The sequence below is a fragment of the Bactrocera oleae genome, chromosome 2 (genome assembly GCF_042242935.1).
Source record: "Bactrocera oleae isolate idBacOlea1 chromosome 2, idBacOlea1, whole genome shotgun sequence".
Lineage (NCBI taxonomy): Eukaryota > Metazoa > Arthropoda > Insecta > Diptera > Tephritidae > Bactrocera > Bactrocera oleae.
Genome location: NC_091536.1, coordinates 4,395,775 through 4,418,679, shown reverse-complemented (window position 1 = coordinate 4,418,679; position 22,905 = coordinate 4,395,775). Strand labels below are relative to the sequence as shown.

Genomic DNA, 22,905 nt, shown 5'->3' with positions numbered 1-22,905 from the left:
AACGGTCCAATCTCTGCAGAAATTGTTCCGATTGGATTAGTATAGCATATGGCTGCCATACAAACTGATATATTAAAATCAAAATAAAGATTTTTTTATACTCTTTTATGCTATAAGAAATGCACCTGTTAATGTTTATTGAAGATTGTGTTATCAGAAACCATAAATTCCAAGTAATTTATAGTCAATCACATTATTTATAAATATTAAAATCAATAAGGAAATACTGGTGCATTAAGGTATTATTTATGAAGCATATTTTATTTGAGATAATTATTGAAACAACAGTTTGAATTTAATGTTCGTGTCACATTGTAATTCCTTCGTACATTGCCGTTACTCGCAACATGCATACATACAAGCCAACATACATATATAAATAAATTCTTGGCCAAAGCAAATTGATTATTCGTGTCTTCTGCAATTCAAAATGCAAATGCAATGCCCCAAATACCAGGCAAACATACACACGAACGCACAATCACATGCAGAGAAATGCACGATGAGCAAATCTAACAATAAAAGGTAAGCAAAGTCGCGTCAAAAATACACACACACATACAAATACATATATAATATATGTATATATATAATTCCAAATAAATTTATGCATTTTGTACGCTTTGGTTATCCTTATCGAGGCAAAGTTGTGGTTATACATTTCAATATCAGGCTTTGTATGTGTGTTTGGTATATAAATCTGTGTGTGTATGTAAAAAGTTGGCTTGAAAGTTTTCATAGCCTACCACAATTCGATTTCTGCCATTCGCAAGGCAAGTGAAATACACAAATAACAACACCAACAACAAAACGAATAAGAATAACATAAAATATTAAATGCAAATGGCAACCGTAAAATAACAAAAGCAACGATGCGCATTTGATTTTACGAGTATTTATTGCTGTCGCCTCGCTGCCTGAATGACAGACTAGGCCATTTGGCCACTTGGCTGACTGACACAGGCAGCTTGACGGGTATATTTGTAAGCCCAGTACTTTGCTTTAGCCGCGTTTACCGTTTGATTGGCGCTACTGTTTAGCTCGCCTCTGTCGCGATGTGGCAAGCTAAGCGCGTTCAGAATTCAACTTGCCACACCGAAATGTATAAAGACACATATATGTATATACTATATATGTTTTTGCTAAAAAGTTGCAATAATTTCATTTCGGTAGCGGCATTGTCATAAGTTTTATCAATATTACGGTTACAAAATACTTCGAAATAAATTCAATTCGATTGCCGCGTTCGGTGGTGCGCCTACTTTCAGTGGAGACACTAGCATTTTGAAGAAAAGACAAAAAAGACAAGGCAATCAAAAGCAACAACCAAATATGCAGAACCAAACACCTTGGTACTAATTTATTGTTGTTTTTGTTGTACAAAAAAGTGATATTTGTTGTTGCTACAAGTATTATTGTAAGTTGTCTAAAACACAAATAATGCATTGCATGGATAGCGCCGCTCAACGGCTGCAATAAACATTTGGGTTTCTCCACTCCTATTTTATCTCTTGATTATTTTTCTGGAAAATTTTAGGGAAATAAAGTAACATGCATCCAAGAGGAGAGTATTTCTCTTAAACATATATGAAGTCATTTAAAATGGTGAATCTAACGTCAAAAATAAAAAAAATTCTAACCACAAACATAGCAAAAATCTATCCTCAAAAATAAATAAAAATCGAAACTCAAAAATAATAAAAACACTATTGTCGAAATCAAAACTAGGTTTTGTAACTTTTTTTAAGGAAACTATCAACATTTCTACAAAGGAGTTTGGCGAGTTCAGAGGTAAAATACCAGAAATATTATTTTGAAATTACAAAATAGAAGTGCTTGTGATCAAGAGAGTTGTTATCAATATCAACAATGGTTCTACTAACTATAATGGTCGGAATGGATATTTGCACAGAAGTATACAATTTGCAACAATGACAGTATTTCGAAGGCCGTTTGGATATACACTTAAGATCAAGAATGACCCGGACCCGGCACTTCAAATAGACATAAAAAAATGTTTATCCATCTAGTAAAAAACATTTTTATCGATTCCCAGATCAAATTTGATCTTTAGTGTAATTTACAGGAATTTGGATACACCAACAAGACAGCTTCACACTCTTTATTTTTAAGAAATCAACTATTTACTAATATTTTATCAAATAAGTAGACCATGTAATGTCATCTTGGAAATGAGCTCAGAATTGTGTTTTGATCATATCCGAAAAACCTTTAAGGTTGATACGGGACAAATGATGTAACGGCGTTAGCCTACTAACCGTTAGGTTCACTAATAAATTTTTTCTCATTGCACTATCTGAATTTTTGGGAAGCCTCCAAAATCAATAACATATTTTTTAAGGATTTAATAGCCGTTTCTAAAGCCTTATTCTTGCCAAATTTTGATACTAGCGCCATCAGACAGGTTTAAGCTTCAGAAGAAAACTCTCAATATTGGCGAAAAATCCTATGGAAGTGTCTTTGGCAGAAAATACTGCTTGAGTTTCGAGTTAAATATTATAAATTATGATAGAATCTTACATAAAGTAAGGGAGAGATTTTACTGAGTGCTTGATTGTCACTAAACATATGATTGCAGTTTATCAAAGGACAGCCTAGAAAAGTTATAAAAAATTTTAATTGTACCAATTTTTAAAAATATAAAAAAAAATATGGCCATAGAACCAACCGCCTTATAAACGTAAACTTCTCTTCGAAATTAAAATTCTGAGACACTAAATCTTCATTATTTTGATTATCTTAGCCTAAGAACGGTATGAATGTTTTAATAATATCTCTATATTAATTTATTTATATAATTTGGAAATAGGTGGCAATCTTGATCATAAACATTTTTAACCGAAAGCTCTTCTTAATATTTTTAGTTCAATTTATATATCGTAACAATTTTTGTCTTATTAACTTTAGTGGATACAATTTTTAAACACGTGGCAACCTTTTTTCCAAACAAAATAACTATTAACTTTTAAACAAGATTCGCTAAGTCGAAAAACTCGTTCTTTTTATTCAATTTTATCAATTAAAATTTAAGCATATGCTCCAAACACAATTTTTCTAACTGCGAGTTTCCAAACAAATAGTAATTATATTTATTAATTTTTTGTTTAAACCATATGAGTATACAAATAAGTGCCAATCATTTATCCAGTTTAGTTCCATCTTTCTTACAGTGGCGCTCTCTTTATATCAGTTGTTTAAAATAAAACCCAAAAGAACGTCATTTACTATCTAGTGCTAATTTCGAGAAAGAAAAACTTTAATTTGATTTAATTTACAGTTTTTTCGAAACCATATGTTGAATATATTTTCAATGTGATAATTTTTTCAGATGAATTTTTTACAGGAAATAATTTTTATAGAAATATATATGTATATAATTTGTACCAAATACATGAGTATGAAAACTACATACGAGTACACTGTATCTAAAAAAAAAGGTTGACAATAGCAGCGCAAATCTTCTAAGAGCAGCCATTTACGCTCGCGCAGCTATTGAGCACTACAAAGCGAACGACGCATTCGAAAGAGATACGCCCCAACCTCGCCCTTCACAACTCATAATACATTTCGTTCAATAGGAGAAATTTTCAATGTCAACGCTTGCAATTCTCTTTCCTTCAACGTCGTTACTTTACCAAGCACTTTAAAATAACCCATTATCTAACTCCCTTAATATCATCTGTAATATCATTTGCATTATTTTTTAACGTTTCACTGAACAACTTAACGCTCTATAACTATTATAAAGTAATAATAAGAGAAAATAATTGAGTACCCAACTAATTTTCCGACTAATAATAAACTAATAACCGTTAACTTAGCACGACACTAGTACACGTAATCATACATTTCCACATAGTACGGCCGCGCTGTCGGCTTTGCGAGATACTCCAGCCGTCTTAGATGCTCGCGCCATTGCCGATAGGTCATGCGTCGGCGTGGCGCCACGAACTCGATCGGCGGCTCGGGTATCGGACAATGTTGCCGTAGCGGAGGCACCATGCGCGGCAACGCCAGTCGCAGCATATTCGCAGTCGGTTTATAGTTGAGCGCCGGACGGAAGATGGGAAACCGCAACGTTGACCAGAACTCGGTCTCGTTCTCGAGATGATGAAACCATTTCGGTACTTTGATCGGCTGAAATGGTCGCCCTGGATCTTTTTTGGCTGGCTCTTTCAGCGAAATTTTCGGCGCGTATGGATAGTCGGGCGTTGGTGGAAAAGTGTACTTGTCACGTGGTTCGCGCGGCTCACTAATCTGTGCCGCATGCTCGAGCAGTTCAGCGAGCGTATACGTTTTTTTCTTCTTCTCCTTTTTCTTTTTCTTGCCCTCTTCGGCCTTGGCCGGTGGCTGCTCGGGACAATGTGGTGGCGGTATTTCACGTGGCATAGCATTCTTTGATGCCCAACGGTAGAAACGCACCCAATCACGTCGCGTCATTGGACCGCGCTTCTGCCAGCGCGTCACTTCGCGTTTGGGCCGCGGAAAGTCGAAGCTTTTTGGCACGGCATTTCTTTCGACCCAATCGAACCAGCGTGGATGCGGTTTCTCCTCCTCAGCCACCGAATCGGTAGTGGTCTGACGTGTTGCTAGGGACATTTTGAACGATCTTGTTCTTGTTGTAGTATTTGTGCTTAAATATTTTTCTTGTTCTTCTATTTACGTTGGAGCATACAAATTTGAATTGGTGTTTTTGCGACTAAATGTCTTCGGCCGGCGCTTGGATTGTGGTTTTGAGATTAGGTAATTGGACTACTCTAACAACAACTACTTACGGTAACTGTTGCTGCAGTTGTTGTTATAGCGTACGCGTGATTGTTGTTGTAGATGCGTGCAAATAAGCACAGTTGGCGGCAGCTGGAGGTTCTAAGCTTCAACTTAGCGCGTCTTCGCGTTAAGCTTCTTCCAATAACTTTTTAGTATAATGCAGAACCGTTAAATTTATGGTCGCTTATTGCACACAAAATATTGCTGCTTAATTGTTGTTCTGGATGCTAAAATATTGCTGAGTGGTCTTCTAGGCTGCTTAGTAGTGGGTGATTTGGTGGTTTTAAGCTGCTATTGTAGAATTTTCGGATTTTAAGTAGTTTTACGCCAAAATTTCAGCACAGAAATTTCGAATCGAAAAAACCGCTTTGGTTATTTGTGTTTTGGTTCAAAATTCTATGCGTATGCACAGTTCTAATGCCAATTCTTGTCCAATATTTTTTAAATTTAAAAATAATTTTTTACACTTTTCAAAAACTTTTTGATTTAAAAATGCTAGATTGCGTGTTTTTTTTCCAATTATCGAAAACAAATGGGAATTTCTTGTCGGAACAGGAAATGTAATATATGTACTTAATAGCAATTAGTTAGGGATTTTTTCAAAAGGTCTTCACCTTCACTTCACTTTTGGAAAAATATGTACATATTTTTAAACACTGTCTACGAAATTCTCGCTTTGAATGTCAGCCGAGCATTCATCAAAAACTATCTGAGTGGTCGGCAATCATCCGTACTGTTTGGAGATCAAAATTTTAAGTTAAGAAGAATTAAACAGGGGGTACCGCAGGTTGATGTCCTCTCCTCGGTACTGTTTAACTTCTATATTTCGGTACTCTCTCTACCATCAGAGAGATTTTTCGTCCCCTCATCTGTGGATGATTGTATGATATTGACGTCAGGCAATGGAGTCGATGGCATAAGTTCGAAAGTAGCCTGACATTCTACCCCACTAAATCCATAGCGACCATATTAATGAAATAAACGAAGGAGTACAGACTTAATCTTAATATCACAGTTAGTGGCGTTTAAATTCTGACTGAAAAACTCTACAATTTTAGGCTCTTTCAATCCACATACGACCGCGTTTAATGCCAAAGTATAGACCCGCAATAAAATCCTAAGGTCGCTATCTATCAGCTCCTGGAGAAAGAACAAAGAAACGTTGTTGGCAACATACAAGGCAATTGGTCGACCGCTGCATCGATATGGGCGCCTGGATGTAGCAAAACGCAGACGAAGAAGCTTCAGACATATCGGACTATTACAGGACACCTCTTGATGCTCTAGTCTAACACCTACATAGTGAGGCCTACATGCTTCGGTCAAGGAACACAATTCACTCCTATCCAAGCAGTTTCTGCTGGGATGATTTCGCAGAAACCGTGGTTGGATTCAAACCACTACCCATAGCGGCGAAAGAGCTCGAGTTTCCCCGATAATCTAGAGTGACTCTTCTTCCTTCCTTCAACTTCCTTCTGGATACTGTAGCAGGTTAAAATCTTACTTATCGTGGATTCTGGATAACCCGACATACCAAATATATGTCTTTCGTGCAATGAGTCTAACCATCTTTTTGCATGCCAATGAATCCCACTTATCTAATGCACCTCTCCATATAGTCCGACCCCAACGAAACCACACGTTTCCTGCACCTCAATCTGCAATCAATGTGAACCATATCACCTTAGCGGTGATTACATAATCGCTACAACAACAACAACATGGTCAAGCTGTTAATTGACATGTTGTAAAACTTTATGTTTTCATTTACCTGCTCGATATTAGTTTCTTCGCTTACTGCGGTAGTTTTAGGTACTTTATTGTTATACCTAAAAAACCAGTTGAAAGTATAATATTAACAATTATCAATTTTTATTTCACAGTTTCAATTATAGTTAGATCTCTTATTTTCACACATTGAGCAGGTTTCCATTCATGACTATTTTTTAGTTAGTATGTATAGCAAAGAAGAAAGTCTGAAATTTTAAGCGATTTTAAGATTAACTTTCATTCTAAAAACATCTGATAAAAAATATTGCTTACCAAAACCTTACGCCAACCAGGCAAGCTACCAAAGGCAAATAAAACTACCAATTTTGATCCAAAATGACAACGCTGAACAGTACTAATATCTGTTTAAATAATTTTACGAGAGGCTGTAACTCGCTGCCGGTTTTTTCTTTTCGATGCATTTTATTTTAATTATTTCAAGATACGATTGACGAATTTAAGTTATTTCGGACTTTATGTCATATTTTCTCCTAAAACTAGGTAATAGATATTTTGAGTGTAATGCGCCAATATGTAGGCAAAGTTTGCCAGCATATTTAAGAACGATTTTTCTTCCGTAAAATTTTATATTCCGTTGTGGTGGGGACTAAACCAAATAAGTTACTGAGTTTGCAAAAGTGTAGTATAAAGGAATTGGGCTTCGTAAGACTAAAAAGAAAGGCGGCTGGAGTATTTTTTTATCAGAAAACATGCTGCTTTTTCAAAGTGTTTTTTGACATTTTTTTTACTGCTGATATGCTATTGTTTTTATTACACAATTTTGTTGACACGTGCATATTTATGTAATTTAATTAAACATATAAGGCGTTTTTACACGCAGCGTTGTTATGTTATCTGTTATTCGTTATTCGGTAAACTTTTACATGTATTTTGTAATTGTGAATTTAACAAAATTCCAGCATAACGAATAACACTTTATGGTGCCGGCAACTTTGACAAATTACTCGTTACTTGGTGAAACAGTAATACGGCTATAATTTTGTTAAGTGGCAATGCCTTCAATTAAGCTATTCATCGAATCGTTGTTTCGATTAAATGTTTAATTATTTTCGATTTCGCACATATTTTAGGCATTTTATTCTTTTCGTCTGTAATTTTTATAATCTTTCAATATCAGCAGCATTGAAAAAATTGAACGATTAACAACTAACGTAGTAACAAATTTAACGAACAACAAATAACAATGCTGCGTGTGAAAACATTTATTGAAGTATAATGAACGATATTGAAGTATAAACAATATGACCGTGGTAATTTAACTAAAATTAGCGCAAAGAGTGAGCCATTACTAACAAATGAACAAAATACTATTTACAATCAGATTAGGCTAATTGTTGTTTGGAAGAGTAAAATAGAACTGCAACTAAATACAAAATGCCCTAAACTGCCAAACAATTTCAGCACTATTGTACACTGAAAAAAAAAAATTCATTGGCAGTATTTTCTCAGACACACAAAATAATTACTTAACTCATAACTGGCTAGGTAATCGGGCTATCTTGACAGCGAAAAATGCCGAAATTAATTTCGATAGTAATATTTTTACTATATTAAACAGCTTACTCAAATATAATTTAATTATACCTTTGCCACAGCAAGGTGTGGCCGGGGTCTTTTAGTAATAAGGATATAAATTACTTGGCATATACCACTTCGACCAGTTTCAGTACTTCATATTGAACTTGAAAAACCATAGTCGCAGCCAAAACTAGATATATCGAGTGGACCTCGAAGTGTTAAACAGATAATGTAATACAGTAAAAATGATAATTTATTTATTAAATCTTAACACCATCCTGAGTGAATCGAGACTGGTTAAATGCCAAATGGCTAAATGCTAAGCCTCAGTACACATACACACCACTCTCCCCGACGAAAATTGGTGCACCCTAATACTACTCACCACACCTGGGAACACGGCTCACATTCACGACCACACCACAGAAGATACCACCATACACGCGATGACATCCCACACCACCAGTTAACATAAAGGATGGTCCCCCAAGCAAATTAACTTCATTCGATTACTTAACAAATCCGTCGCGCTACTCATTCCGGATTATTTATCGTTATCTACCTCAACGATCCTGCGCATCCCTTTTCGCACGGAATGCGATCGAGATGAGTCATCGCATGACACCGTCATTTCACTGGCCATCAAAGCAGCACGGCTACATTGAACTCATATCAATTTCAATTATTCATGCGTCAATCCTCAATATATTGGATACAAGTTTAGTTAGAGACCATCTTGCCTAGCTTTCAGACGAATGAAACTCATAATTTTCTGTGATTTTCCGGCTCAACTCTGTTAATTCTGACGACTACTATAAACACGTAAGACTTTAGGAATTGTGAACAAATTGATTAAAACATGTAAAAATAAGACCATTTAGAAATTAGAATTTTAGATTTAGAATTTTACACTCTACAACGTTTTTCGTCTGAGATCTAAAAATATGCGTAAATATAAAAGTATGGTACGAAATCACCGAAAAAAATGGAAACTTCTTTCAGACATTCATTCACACACAAACTTCAGGAGTTCAAAAAGAAGATGATTATAATAAAACAAAAACCAAGCGAAGCTAATGTCAATGAGGTACTGACTGGTTAAAGTTCAAGAATACCGATCGTAAGATCGCCATAAACAAATGTAATTATGAAAACACTTATTTTATACTTTGATCGAAATAACATAAACTTGGCAGCTTTCAAAGTTCTTGCAGGAATATAAAGACAATGCTGTATACCTAACAACTGACTGTACTCGAATTAACTAAGAATCTCTCTAGTTTTACATTTGGTTTTACAGATATCCTTATGGGATATACACACCCCTCAAATAGCATCCTACAAAAGTTCCAAGCCATGCCGATTTCAAAATACGGCACTTCTGATTAAACTTAAAATAAAATTAGATATTTGTTAAAAAAATTGGAAATAATTAACGGAATATGTTTTATTTTAACAATTAAGATAGATAAATTAAAAATTTAGTTTTGTAAAGAAAATAAAATTCAAACAAATTCAATAAAACAATTTTCGATTAAGCTCAAGAATAACGAATATAACAAAGAAACTGGCTAACAAATTAATAAGGGAAAGACATATTTCATACGAAGGTAACACTAATAACGAGTTTTCCGCTTGGAAATGGATACTAAGCGAAAATATGTCACCATTAAAGGCAAAAATAGCAAAAACAACTAAACGAAACAACAAACTCTTCAGAAGAATAAAGCGGCAATGGCAATATCTCAAATGGTCAACGGGAAAACCCACCGAAAAAAACGCACCAAACAAGTCAAGCGGCGTTGGTGGCATCAAATGTTGCAAGTAGCAAGCTGCACGCGGCGGCCAAATGCGGCTGATGTTAATGCGCTGATAGTGGAAATGGCGATGACACTGACATCAGTGTCCACGAAAATTGCCAATTGAAAATTGGAAAACTCCACTGATGCGCTTTCAATGCTATCACGCTTGTTGCTGCCTGCCTGCCGCTGATGCCGCCATCAGCAACGAAACACGCTGTCGATCGGCGATCGCGCCGGATGGATGGATGCTTGCTTGGATGGCTGGGATAAATGCCGACCGGTTGAGTGGAAATGGAAAATAGTGTATGGGTAATGCAGCAATAACGGCAGCTGAGGCCAACTGCTACTAAATATTTTATTGTTGTTGTGATTTGCTGGTGACATCCTCCCCTCAATGTATATATTATTGTGAGCGCTGCTGTTGGCGACAGCCAAATGGAATTGGGTTACGACCTCGAATGCGTGTTGCGCGTGCGCCGCGCACCCAACCAACTATTGCCAAGTATGGTGGTGGCACAACAACAGCAGCAACAATAGCTTAGAAATATTGCAAGCAGCAACTACAACTACATACAAAAATACTACTGTACTATACGAGTATATTTATATACTGCCAATAAATATATATGTATGGCGATATTGCATACATTTTGGGGCATGCTACATGCAGTTGATGCACAGCGTTGAGAGAAACCTTGCATCGTGCCAACAGCAACACTTCTTACTTGCAACTCTATCAGCGTATGTCACCGTCGGTATTCGCTTTACCATATTCTTTTATTGTTGTTGTTATTGTTATTGCTGTTTTCGCTAGCGATAATAAAGATTTTTTCATTTCGTTTGCATTTCAAATCAAATATTTTTTTTGCTTCACAGCTGCAACATTTGTGGCAACAAGCACGCTGCATGATTGTTGTTGCTGTATGGATCTTACGGCTACCCGCTAGCATCGTTGTTGGCAGCGCTGACACTTGCATTACTGCGCTTGCGATGTCGATGACGGTGATGGCGATGATGGTGGCGGTGGTGGCATGCAACTTGAGCGATCTTCAACTTCGATTTTGCTTGCAGATTTGTTTGAGTGTCGCGTTTGCTTTGACTTGATTGCTGCTGGTTTTGTTGTTGCATATAGCACATCATGCCATCAGATATGAAATTGAGATTCTTTTGCCCTAAAATGGCGTGGAACGAAGAAGGAGAAAGACATGAATTGGGATGCGCAATGCAACGTCTACAGATACATGTATGTACATATGTAAAGTAGGTGGCTGCTATTGGGACTACTTGGTGTAGGTGTGTTTGGAAATCTTTGGGGAAGTGTCTATGCATAATGTTTAGCCTAGTTTTTAAGAAAGAAGAAATAAAAACTTGAGCTTAAATTAAAATGATATACTACAAAAAAGAACAATTTAACGGTAAAAGTTTATAAATAACAATAAGTAAAACAATTAGGGAAGGGCTAAATTCGGATGTAACCGAACACTTCATACTCTTGCAACTTGCCAGGATCAAAGCGGGGGAAACACCGTATAAGTTTGAAAATCTTTCTATTAGGTTTGTATATGGGAGCTAAGTGAAATATTAATCCCATTCAACCTATTTTCGACGTACAGACATACCATTATCAGAAAATAATTATTTTCGAATTTCTAAAATATATCTTACAGATTGACCGATATTTTCAATAAAAAGTTCGCAATAAGAACTGCGGTCCTCCGATGTGGGCAAGGCCACTATTGGTGCAAAGATTAATCTGGATTCATTTATTGGTTCTGACTTGTATACTAGAAAGTGAAAGAATCAGATGGATTTAAAATTGTGCTCTATAAAAAGATGCGTGGTTTTCGTCTGATTTTGTTCATTTTCACACTGTAATGTAGAAATATCAGAATAATATTACCTACCGAATTTCATCGAAGCAGAAACTTACAATTATTTTCAAGCCACAGATGCCTCTCCTTAATGTGATTCGTTGTGCCAAATTTGAGTTCTGTATCTTAATTTACGGCTTAGTTATAGCACTTTATACGTTTTCGATTAATAGCGTTTTGTGGGCGTGGAGGCGGTCCGATTACGCCCATCTATTGTACGAACTCGTCTTTATCTTTTTGGCAAGAAACATGTGTACCAAGTCTCATTTATGATATCTTAATTTTTACAGCTTGCAAGGATAGACGGACGGACAGACAGTCACTCGGAGTTTAGTCTCAAAATTTCGCACAAATATTAAATATATTTACGATATATGTATATACGATATACTTTTAAATATATTATATATCGTACGATTAAAAGCAATTACTCATGCACAAATAAATGAGCAACATTTTCAAAATGGTATATTTTACATTTATAATAGAGTATTGATATTATTTTTGTTTTAAATTAGACGTTGAGCAAAAGAGCTGCCCCTCTAATAAATTAATATATTTCAGGGACGTCGCTACCTGATATGTTAATTTTAGGATTACGATTGGAATAACATTTTTATTTCTTAAAAGTTTTGAGTTACGATAAATAATAAAAATTAACGCAAATCAAATTTTATAAATAATACATAGTTTTTAAGTACATAAAATAAAAAAGTTGTGAAAAATATAAAAATATTCTACATATAATTAATAAAAAAAAAACACTTTCATTATAAAAAAAAAATTAGAAATGAATTAATTGTAAAATAATAATAATAAACAAAACTTTGCAATGCCTATGTTATATAATAAAATGGCCAAATCATCAAATAAAATTATTTGTGATAAAAATAATTTGTAAAAAACTATTTCGAAATATTTCAATCAATTCTCCTTTTTATATTAACGCTTTAGTATTTAAAATTAATAAAATTCCCGACTTTTAATGTTGGAATCCATATTTACATCTTTCCGGCTATGACACAATGCAAGAAAGATCTGAACACTATAGCTGGTCTAACCCCTTAAGAGTATTAAAATTATGATCATAATATTGAAAAGCCAAAAAAGCTAAAATTTTTCGCGATATCGAGTATTGTGCTATAAAAACTTATATTTCAGAAACACGCGTTCGATTTATCAAGTATAAATACATATATTATGAGTGTTAATATTGAAAAGAACACATCTCAAAAAAGTTCGCTTTCGCTTCGGCTAAAAATATACACATAATTAATCTCAAGATCGCTTAATTGTGCTCGTTAAATTTTAGCAGGAGTCATAAATTGAACGTTAACTATTGCAAATACTAAATAAAAACTGTTAATTACTAAAAAATATATAAACCAATTGGGGCAATAACCACTTTGGAGCGATGGAGCAACTGTTGTTGTTATGACTTGATTTTTTGTTTGTTTCCTAATTGGCATTTTCCCTCGGTATGGGGGCCAATAAGGTGTAAATTTATGTGCATAAGTGTGCGACCCAATGCGTAAGAGCGTACGACTGGCGGGCCGTGTATATAATTGGTTAAGTGTCAAGTGTAGATGTATATGTGAGTACATATATATATGCAGTATATATATATGTGGGTATATATGAGTTAATATATGTAGAGGTGTATTTTTTATTTCAGCCATAACTTTGTTTTCTTGCGTATATAAATAGATATACTGTTGTATATACTTGTAGTAAATATACTTTATAGATTAACTTTATACGAGGTGTGTTCAAAGGTAAATTTTGAATTTTTTTGAAAAGTACTTATTTACTCATCAATATCTATTTTGTCCGCACTTCTGCTATGCGCTTTTCGGTATGGCCATCAGTTCCTTCTTCGCTTCTGACTTAACCTCATAAATTGTGGCAAAACGCTCTCCTTTCATTGGTTAGTTTTGGGAATAGGAAAAAGTCGCAGCGAGCCAAATCTGGTGAATACGGTGGTTGAGGCATGATTACGGTTTTGTTTAAGGAAAGAAAATTGAATGGCATGAGCCGATTAATAAGCCAACATTCACTGCATAGGGAAGTTGCTAGTGCTTCGACGATTTTCAAGAAAAGTTTTTTTCACTGTTTCGATGTTTTCTTCAATTGCTAACGTGGTCGCACCTCTAGGATGCTCATCAGCGTCAACATCTTTTCGGCGTTTCTGTAAAGCGCTTGTATCACTTATAAACATTTTTTTGAGACAAAGTGGACTCACCAAATGCCACAGCCAACATTTCAAGTGCCTTGGAGCACTTTTTTCCATTTTTAACACAAAATTTAATACATATTCTTTCATCCATTTCTTTCAAAAGTCAAAAATCGAAGAGCACACACAAACGTTACTAACCTTTTTTATTGTTAAAAACGAAATACTAATCGAAATTGGCTCCTAATGCAAGCACATGATACATGATAGACATATGTGTTCGATTATAACAAAAATAAATATCGATATACGAATGTACACAGTCAGCGAAAAATCAAAAATTCACCTTTTCCTTTGAACACATCTCGTACACTTATATAAAACATAATCTATTATTTTAGTATGAATGCCGAGAACTTGAGCTTATTAATTCATTGTTCATTTCCACGATTCTTGCGTACGCAATTCGCGCATTTTTAAGTAAAAGTTGCATTTTTCGTGACATAAGTCAGCAACTAGGTAAGTATGTACTATGAAGACACATGTATGTATGTAGATACATATGTATGTACGTTAGACATCTGTGTAAGGTGTTTTTGAGCGTTCTCACTCCAATCATGGCCAACAACGCACAATTCAGTCTTGTTCCACCAGAGTGGATACATTTTCTACATATACATACATATCTACATGCACGTACATGTATATGTTATGCTTGAAATTATAAATATTGTTATAATTGCTGTATAAGTATCTCATAAATACTAATTGTGTGTCTTTAATTTGTGGTTGTTTTTATGCGTTTTTTTTGTCTATCTGCTTTTGTCAAATGTTTTAATTTGTCATTCCGCAGAAGTATGGTTGCATACAGTGTTGCTAAAAACATATGCAACTGAGAAGTTAAATATAATTTTCACGAAAAAAATGGAAATATTTCAATTTTATAAATCTACATTCATTAAAATTATCATAAAGCACTAAAACATATAATAACAGTCGAAACTATTTTTTTGTATATAGAAAAATAACTACAACACGAAATTTAGAAGTAAATATTTTAAGTCAAATTCAGTGAAAAATCAACTACATTGGCATAACTGTAATCTTGACATTACCACGTTAAGAATATCAAGTCAACTGATAACCTTGGTTGTTACTTTCCCTCGCAAATTGTTGTCATAAAATGGTAATGACAATGACTGTCATTGAATTTGAAGTAAAGAAAACCGTATTTAAAAATATATATAAATAATAAACAAGAAAAAACGTTAACTTCGGTTGCACCGAAACTAAACACTTTACAAATACAAAAGATTCCTTACCACATCTTGATTTTGAACGGTCAGTTTGTATGGCAGCTATATGCTAAAGTGGTCCGATCTGAACCAGACGTTACCTTAGACAATAATAAAAAAAAAAAAACCTTCCATACAAGAATTGGATTTTTGTCGTTCAGTTTATATAGTAATATTTCGGAGGGAGGGTATTTAATACCTTTGAATTGGGTCAGATCAGAGAAGTTTTTCGTTTAAATAAAAATAATTATACTTTGGAGATATTATTATGATAACGCATTTTATAATTTAATTAATACAATTTTTTTTATAGTTGTGCTTTAATACAGAACATTGCATATTTTTTGCACAATACTGTATATAGGGTGAGTCAAAAACTAATCGAATTCGTGGGTTAAAGTGAGCAAAAATACAGAAAAAACAATTTCCCTGCCAAAAAAAATATTAAGCTTTATTTTAAAATATGTAACACATAACAATCTTTTTTCAATAAAAATATCGTAACTTTTGAACAGTTTAGGGTGTACTTGTATTCTTCTTCGGATTCTTGTTGAGCATAAAATTTTTTATGAATTCGATTGGTTAGTTTTTGACTCACCCTAATATATACATATATATGTACATGTCTACAAAGCGTATTAATATACTAGCCTATCAAAAACTATTTGTTTGTATAGCTATATTTACTTATTTTTCTCTCTCTCTCACTCTTCAACAGCTTCCCTTTTTACGCTGCTTGCCACTGTGCTTGTAATTTATACCAAATTATCGTGTTAAACAGCAAAAGTAGGCGAGGATCTTTGACATATGCGTAACTAAAACCAAAAACAATAACAACGTGAAAAATGTACGCGCAAACAGCGTTAAAATGGGTACTACAAGTACATATGTATTTGTAGATATTTTCTTTGCTTTTCAAGAATTTTTATGTTACCACCTGTATTGAATTTGAGCGTTTTTTTATTTTACGCTTTTTTAACATTTTGCTAGCTGCCTTTTTGCTATTTGTTGCCAGTTTGAATTATGTGCGTGCCTTGCTAAAAATTAAGAGGAAAAAAGGTCGAATACTTAATAAACCAAACATTCTTATTTAGCGGTCACCTTAGTGATACTGTAGTGACTTAAACACGAGTATTTCGATTTTGATATATTACAATGGAAGCACACAAGGACTGTTTATATTTAAAAGTTTGACAAAAAAGCATAATGTTCGATTTATTAATTATACAGATATAAAAAGTGGACTTAGAGCTGGGTTAAAAAATGTGTAATATAATATGTATCTAACTATAGCTAGATTGTATTAAATTGAGGCACGTCGAGTATATTCTCACACTTCAACCTTTCTTGGTTACAGCGACCAGATTTTGTGTGAAATATTATTAATCACTAGCATAAAACATGGCAGCAAACTTGAGGAGTATGAATAAAATGTTATATAAACTATTTGAGAATTAGAAGCGCATGAGACAAGCGAACGAAATGCTCGCATGTTGTTGTTGGATCCCTCTGTATACTACAAGTATAAATAAAAATATATTTTGTAGAGGACTAAAAGAGCCCACGTTATTTCAAGACTTTCGTAGTGCACTCACTCTCCTTGCTAGAAAATAAATAAATCGGACCAAGAATTTATATTCAAAAAAGTTATAAAAATGACATGTGATTAAGGATGTATGAATTGGATTAAGAATCGACCCTCGCCTACTGTATTATTTCGACTTAGCTACCTCCGACAGAACTGTTTGTGATTATGACCTATAAAACAAGACTTCGTCTTAAAGGGGGAGAATGGTTGATGTATTGCTAGGTTAGTGAGCTGTTTTCTATAATACGTAGATATGTATATAGGTTCGAAATCTTAAAAGCGAACGAAAGTATTTATATATCTATAGATCAAATAGTCATATATTCTCAGAGTAATCTCCTCAGTTTCATATATAAAAATTGTTTCGCTGCCACTTGATATTTGCTCGGGCTTTCCCTAGTCAAACTGACCCCTATAAACAATCCAACCCTTACTGCATAAAGGAATCTCGCATCATCATAAATCTCACCTCATTCAATCTCATCACTCAAGAAATAAAAATAATATATATTTGTTTTGATATCAATAAAAGCTACTTAGCTATTCTCTAATAAATAACTGCAATTCCATACACAAATTAACACATTCTAACAACGCCACCTTGCACTGCCACCAGCAATTGTGGTGCAAACTGCGCCATGTTGCAAGTTAAACAATTGAGATTCGCTTTCGCAGAAATATGAAGCAATTTAACAAACAGGCGTGTTAAAACGGACGCAGTCATGGCAGAAGCTACGGTAGTAAATTAAATAATAATTTAAACACACAAACAAAACACAATGACTGTTGCGTAAATGCAACAACAGCTGAAAGAAAATTGCATGCGCAAAGCGACAATCATCATAACAAGAGCATACTTGCAGCTGCAGTAGCAACAACAACCACAATTACAGTGGGCACATAATGGACGCGACGTGCGAAAGAAGCGGAAAGCGTTGAGCGCAAGAAGCTTAGCGAAGACGACAGTGCACAGTGGAAAGGATTGTGCAATTTAACATATAAAATTTAAAAATTTCCGGAAATTTTTCATTTATTTTCAATTAGAATTAGTATTGTTTTTAAAAATTTTCGGAAATTTTCTAACATTAAAATTTTACTTTTTATAAAGTCTTATATTAATAATGAGTCATTTAATTTATACGTTCTAACCAAGTTGCTATGGGATTGAGCATTTCATGCTTCAGACCCTCCACTGCAATCTACTACCACCAAATGAAAAATACGTTATAATTATTTTATATTTTGAGCCCGATTCCCTCTTTGTAAATAAAATCAGTTTTTAATTGCTTTGTCTGAGCAATATATTTATATATCCTGAACAGGGTATATGAATTTTGCCATGAAGTTTGTGTCACTCAGAAGGAGACGTCGGAGAATCTATGAAGTATTGTATATATGTATATTAATGTTCAGTGGGACGAGCTGCAAATTAGCCATGTTCCTTTGTCTGTCCGTCTGTATATACGCGAACTAGTGCTACAGTTTTTGTGATATCGATATTAAAATTGGCACACAGCTTTTCCTCTACTAGACCCTGCTCATTTGTCGGCACCGCCGATATCGAACGATCGGAATCAAGTGCTTGTATGTAAAACTTTTTTATTTGAGGAGATATCTTCACGAAATTTGGCATTGGTTATTATGTAAGGCAATACTGCTATTTCTGAAGTAATTGTTCAGATCGAGTCACTGTAGCATATATGTACCTGCCATACAAACTGACCGATCACAGTTCTTGTAAGGAATCTCTTGAATTTTTGAAGGGTATTATAGCTTCAATGCCATCGAAGTTAACTTTTTTTTCTTTCTGTCTTTTCACTTTTCGTTTCTAATGGGTTTCAACCTAATATGTATTTCTTTCACTTTTCACCATTTTTCAAGGCTTCTGCACTGCTCTATAAAGCCATTCGCATGTTACTATCCACAAAATTAATAAAAAGTAGTTAAATAAACCACAAAATATTATTACTATTTTTTTTTTGCGTCATTACTAAGTTCCCACTATATAAGCATTTTCGATCACTGTGCAGAAACGAAAGACTTAAGCAACGAACGCACGTTTAAACACTTCATTTGAATGCAACAACGTGCGACTATGAAAAGCCTACATACAAACGTACATAAATATATGTATATACATATATGCATTTGCGCGTTTGTTTTGTTTACATTTTAATTATTTGCCATTGCCATTTTGTTGTGCAGACGCATTTCTTGCATAATTTCAAATGGCAAGCAACGGTAAAAAAAAATTAACTATATACAAGTATATATAGTATGTACATATATGTATTTATAATGAAAAACAAACAGAATTATGCAAAAGTTAAAAAAGAAAAATGTGGAAATACAAAAATTTGTATACAAATATCCAAGAGAATTTCAGAGCGAGGAAACAGCGCTGGCAGTACTATGCGCTTAAATAAGTTGCGGTAGGAAGGATGCAGTGGAGGCCATCAACGCAAGAAACCGTTGTGGCCGAATGCATACATACATATGTACATATTTACAGTTGTATATTAGTGCTCCAGCTGTGAAAAGCGCCAGCTCTGTGACTGCGCCGGGTGAGTGACTGCGCGCGAGTGCGTGAGTGAACGATAGAATGACACATTTTCATAATTAACGGTAAACAATAACAAATAATTAATTAAAAGAGGCAAACGAACAAATTAATAGTACTAAACCTGTTTCTGTCAGCAAGAACATAAGTACTTAGATAAATACATTCTTACGAATTTGGTATCCGTTTTACTGCGATAGTGTGAATAAATCTGGGAAATATTATATATTAAATTGAAAAGTGCGTCGAAATTTTAAATACTTACATATGTTTTTAAAAAGATACTTTTTTTTGTATACTCTTTCTTTTCATTTTAAAATCTGACACGTTCGAGACTCGAAATAGGAAACCGCAGGGTAACAGGCAGACCTGTTGCAGTTCAATATAGATTCATAGAAATTAGGTAGTTCTATTATTGTGGACGTTTTTTCTTTGCTAGCGAAGGTATAAATAATACTCAACTCATATAAAATTAACAACTAATAAAAAATCTGAAATCTACATAAAAATTCTACACAAAATTTTGATATCTTAATACGTATGAATGTAGAAAATTTCGTCAAATTCATGACTAACTATTTTAATAAGGTTGGTTACTACTGAAAAGTTATGACACATTTTTGTTGTTGAAACCCGCGGAGCTCAAATACAAAAGATAATAATTTTTCGAAGAGTGGTTATGAACCTTCAAGTGTTTTTTTAAGACAGTTAAATGAAATTACATCATAAATATATTGCTAATGCTATTGATTTATAAGTGGATAATCGGCTTTTCCGACAAATTGCGTCAAAAGTATTGTGTACTTTTTCGATTAAAGCGAAAGGAGATTAAAATAAATTGTAAGACTTAAACAGATATGTGGCTTTTGAGAATCTTATTCTTATTCTTATATCACATTGGAACCCATTTTATAGAATATATTGAGTCAAACAAAATTTAGGTAGTGGAGCCTGAATGGATTTCTGCAGACTTTAAGGGGCCACGTTTCAGAAACTAATGGTTCAGGTAGCTGCGTTTAACCTGGTATTATTAGTTTTTCACATATTTCTTTGGTAATATTTACTTTACCGTAAGTATTTTCTATGCAAATAAGTGAAAACAATCAAAGTAATATTCTTACTTGGTTATACGCGCACAGTGGACAAAATTTTTTTGTTTAGGTGCAGCCTATGAAATCTAAATGAAAATAGCAGTAAAGCTCAGAACAAAATATAGAATTTCTAAAAATTATTTATGCGCAGTCACAGCAAAAGTATAAAAACAAAAATATTAGCTAAGTTAGCTGCAAAAAATCCACGTCGGTTACTGGCCGGCACTTGGCGAAAGAAAAAACATATGAGAGAAGCGAAAACATTAGAATGGTTTATGCAACGTTTGCGACAAAAATAACAATAAAACAAGAGAACCGAGCTTGCCACTGATTTAAGCCAACTTTACGCGTACCAAGGCAAGGTCGCAAGTTTCGTTGTTGCAACTAAGCGACCAATTGGGTGCCTCCAAGTCTAACGATTACATGTCGATTTTACGTTACGAAAGGATATGTTTAGTTCAATAACCAAAGCAAACGGGCTGGTGAGTACGCCAAGTGGTTGCAAATTCGACAACAAAACGCAGGTAATATTGGACCCACCCAGTTGAAGTAGTAGCTCAGTAATAGTACTTGTTGCAGCTATAAAGTTCAATCAATGTTTGAGTCACGGAGTAATGACAGATATGTTTCACGAATTTTTGAACGAAAGTAACAAGAGAAAACTTTTCGAATGAAAAGCATATGGGAGCATTAGAACTTTTGGCTTCAAACTGCTAAATTTAATGGCGGTACTTGCACTACCGGACTAAGGAAGTCCGGTCTTGAGTTAGGCTTCTTCGCCGTTACCACAAAATACTTAATAGTTTCAAGGGATTTACAATGCTACTGAAGCAGAAACCTAAACTTCTCTCCCTCACTCTCTCCCTTCACTTGTTTATATAAATATGCTTCTCTATCTACCTATCTCTCTATACGTCACCTTTCTCTCTATATGTCTCTACCACTACTTCCCTTTAGATATGTTCCTGCATATATTCTTCCCTTTCTAGCTGCATGTTCTCTCTATACCTCTATCTATCTCTATATGTCTCGCCCTCTCTATATATTTTGCTATTTCTCTCTTTCAGTTCGCCTGTTGAAATCGACCAGATTCTTATGTTTGAAGAAGCAAAGCAGTCTTCGACGGCAGCTCTCTGGATGTAACCGAGGTTGATGTTCTGTATTGAAGGGAAAACTAAGCTTGAAATTCGATTAGGTTGCAGAAATAAACCAGAATGCAACCCCAACACAAATGAGACTCAGATTTGATAAAATAAAAATATGAACATGACATGAGCTTCGGTATGTGGTGTGGGAAATGGTAAAAAAAAAACTTTTCTGTGCAAAATAATTGACGGCTTTTCTATACGAGATATTTTGATCAGAAGTCTTTGGAATACAATGTTGAGCTCTTCATTATAATACGGAAAATTTGGCTTGCAATAATATTAAATCCTTCAACCATTTGGAAATGGTTTAAACGTAGTATAGCTCCACTCTAATCGCATCACAACGTGCTTGTGTAATTTCGGTGGAAGTGAAAGTACATTTGTTTTACCAAACAAATCTACAGATAATACTAAAAATAAGCTCACCAGCTAACACAAATTAAACCAGGTTGCTCGTAGTACTCTAGGTACGTACAAATCTCTGAGCGTCGCGATTATGATGATTTGCTCGGTTACAAGCAGCGAAATGGGACAAATTTCTCGCTAATAAAATATTGATGACAATATCAACAAAATATTGACACAAACATTTAGTTTTTGCTTTTGTTGGCAGCATATGTGGCTATGACTGGCTTAGCCCCCGAAAAATGTTTGTAAAGAAGAAGCCAGCAACAACACTAACACAAATGTAGATGTGCCATTTAAATATAATTTTCGATAGTTAACTTGTTGCTCTTGTTGTTGTTGGAGTAGTTGTATGCAGCATGTTGTTAATTGTCAAACATATTTAATATGTTACTACAGCGATTTGGGCGCAACATTGCTGCCACATTGGTTATATAGTTGTTGTCAACCTACTAGTTGTGGCAGGTACAATTGCAGATAATGTGTATGTTGGTGTTGCTAGCATCAGATTGCTGCTTACAAGCTTTGGGCTGTGTGTGTGTTACAAATTTTGTTGAACAATTTTGTGCGGCAACCGAGAAATCAATGCAAGGCAACAACAAGCACAAGCACTTTGAGCGAGCCAAAACATCGACATCTAAGCATAAATTGAATAAAACAAAAATGGTTAATAAATGGGTAAACATAGGTAAGAATGCCGGTTCTTGTTCAAAATTGATTGTAGAGCTTGGAGTTTTCATTTTTTAAGGTGACCACACACAAATTTTCATGTGTGTCCAAATTGGTACATTCTCGTCGTGAAAGTAGGTAGGTAGGTAGAGTGGCTGTCTTTCGACTCACCTAGGTCTTTAAGAGGCCCATTGTGATACCACTAG

General features: G+C 34.5%; 2 protein-coding genes across 3 annotated transcripts in view; both read right to left on the bottom strand.

The window, feature by feature from the left end:
- Ino80 (chromatin-remodeling ATPase INO80) overlaps positions 1-22,905 on the bottom strand; it is a 68,395-nt gene that overhangs the window by 11,093 nt on the left and 34,397 nt on the right. Inside the window, exon 15 of one of the 2 annotated variants that reach the window (XM_014240645.3) lies at positions 10,658-11,071. The exons of the other annotated variant lie outside the window; for it this stretch is intronic. Coding sequence (XP_014096120.2) covers positions 10,836-11,071 — 236 coding nt within the window. The 3' untranslated portion in view covers positions 10,658-10,835. Of the gene's footprint in view, positions 1-10,657; positions 11,072-22,905 lie in introns of those variants that run through there. 2 annotated transcript variants of the gene reach the window in all.
- On the bottom strand, positions 3,260-5,270 carry LOC106621695 (uncharacterized). The gene has a single exon (XM_014240650.3). The coding sequence runs from the start codon at positions 4,618-4,620 to the stop codon at positions 3,850-3,852; it is 771 nt and encodes a 256-aa protein (XP_014096125.1). The 5' UTR covers positions 4,621-5,270; the 3' UTR covers positions 3,260-3,849.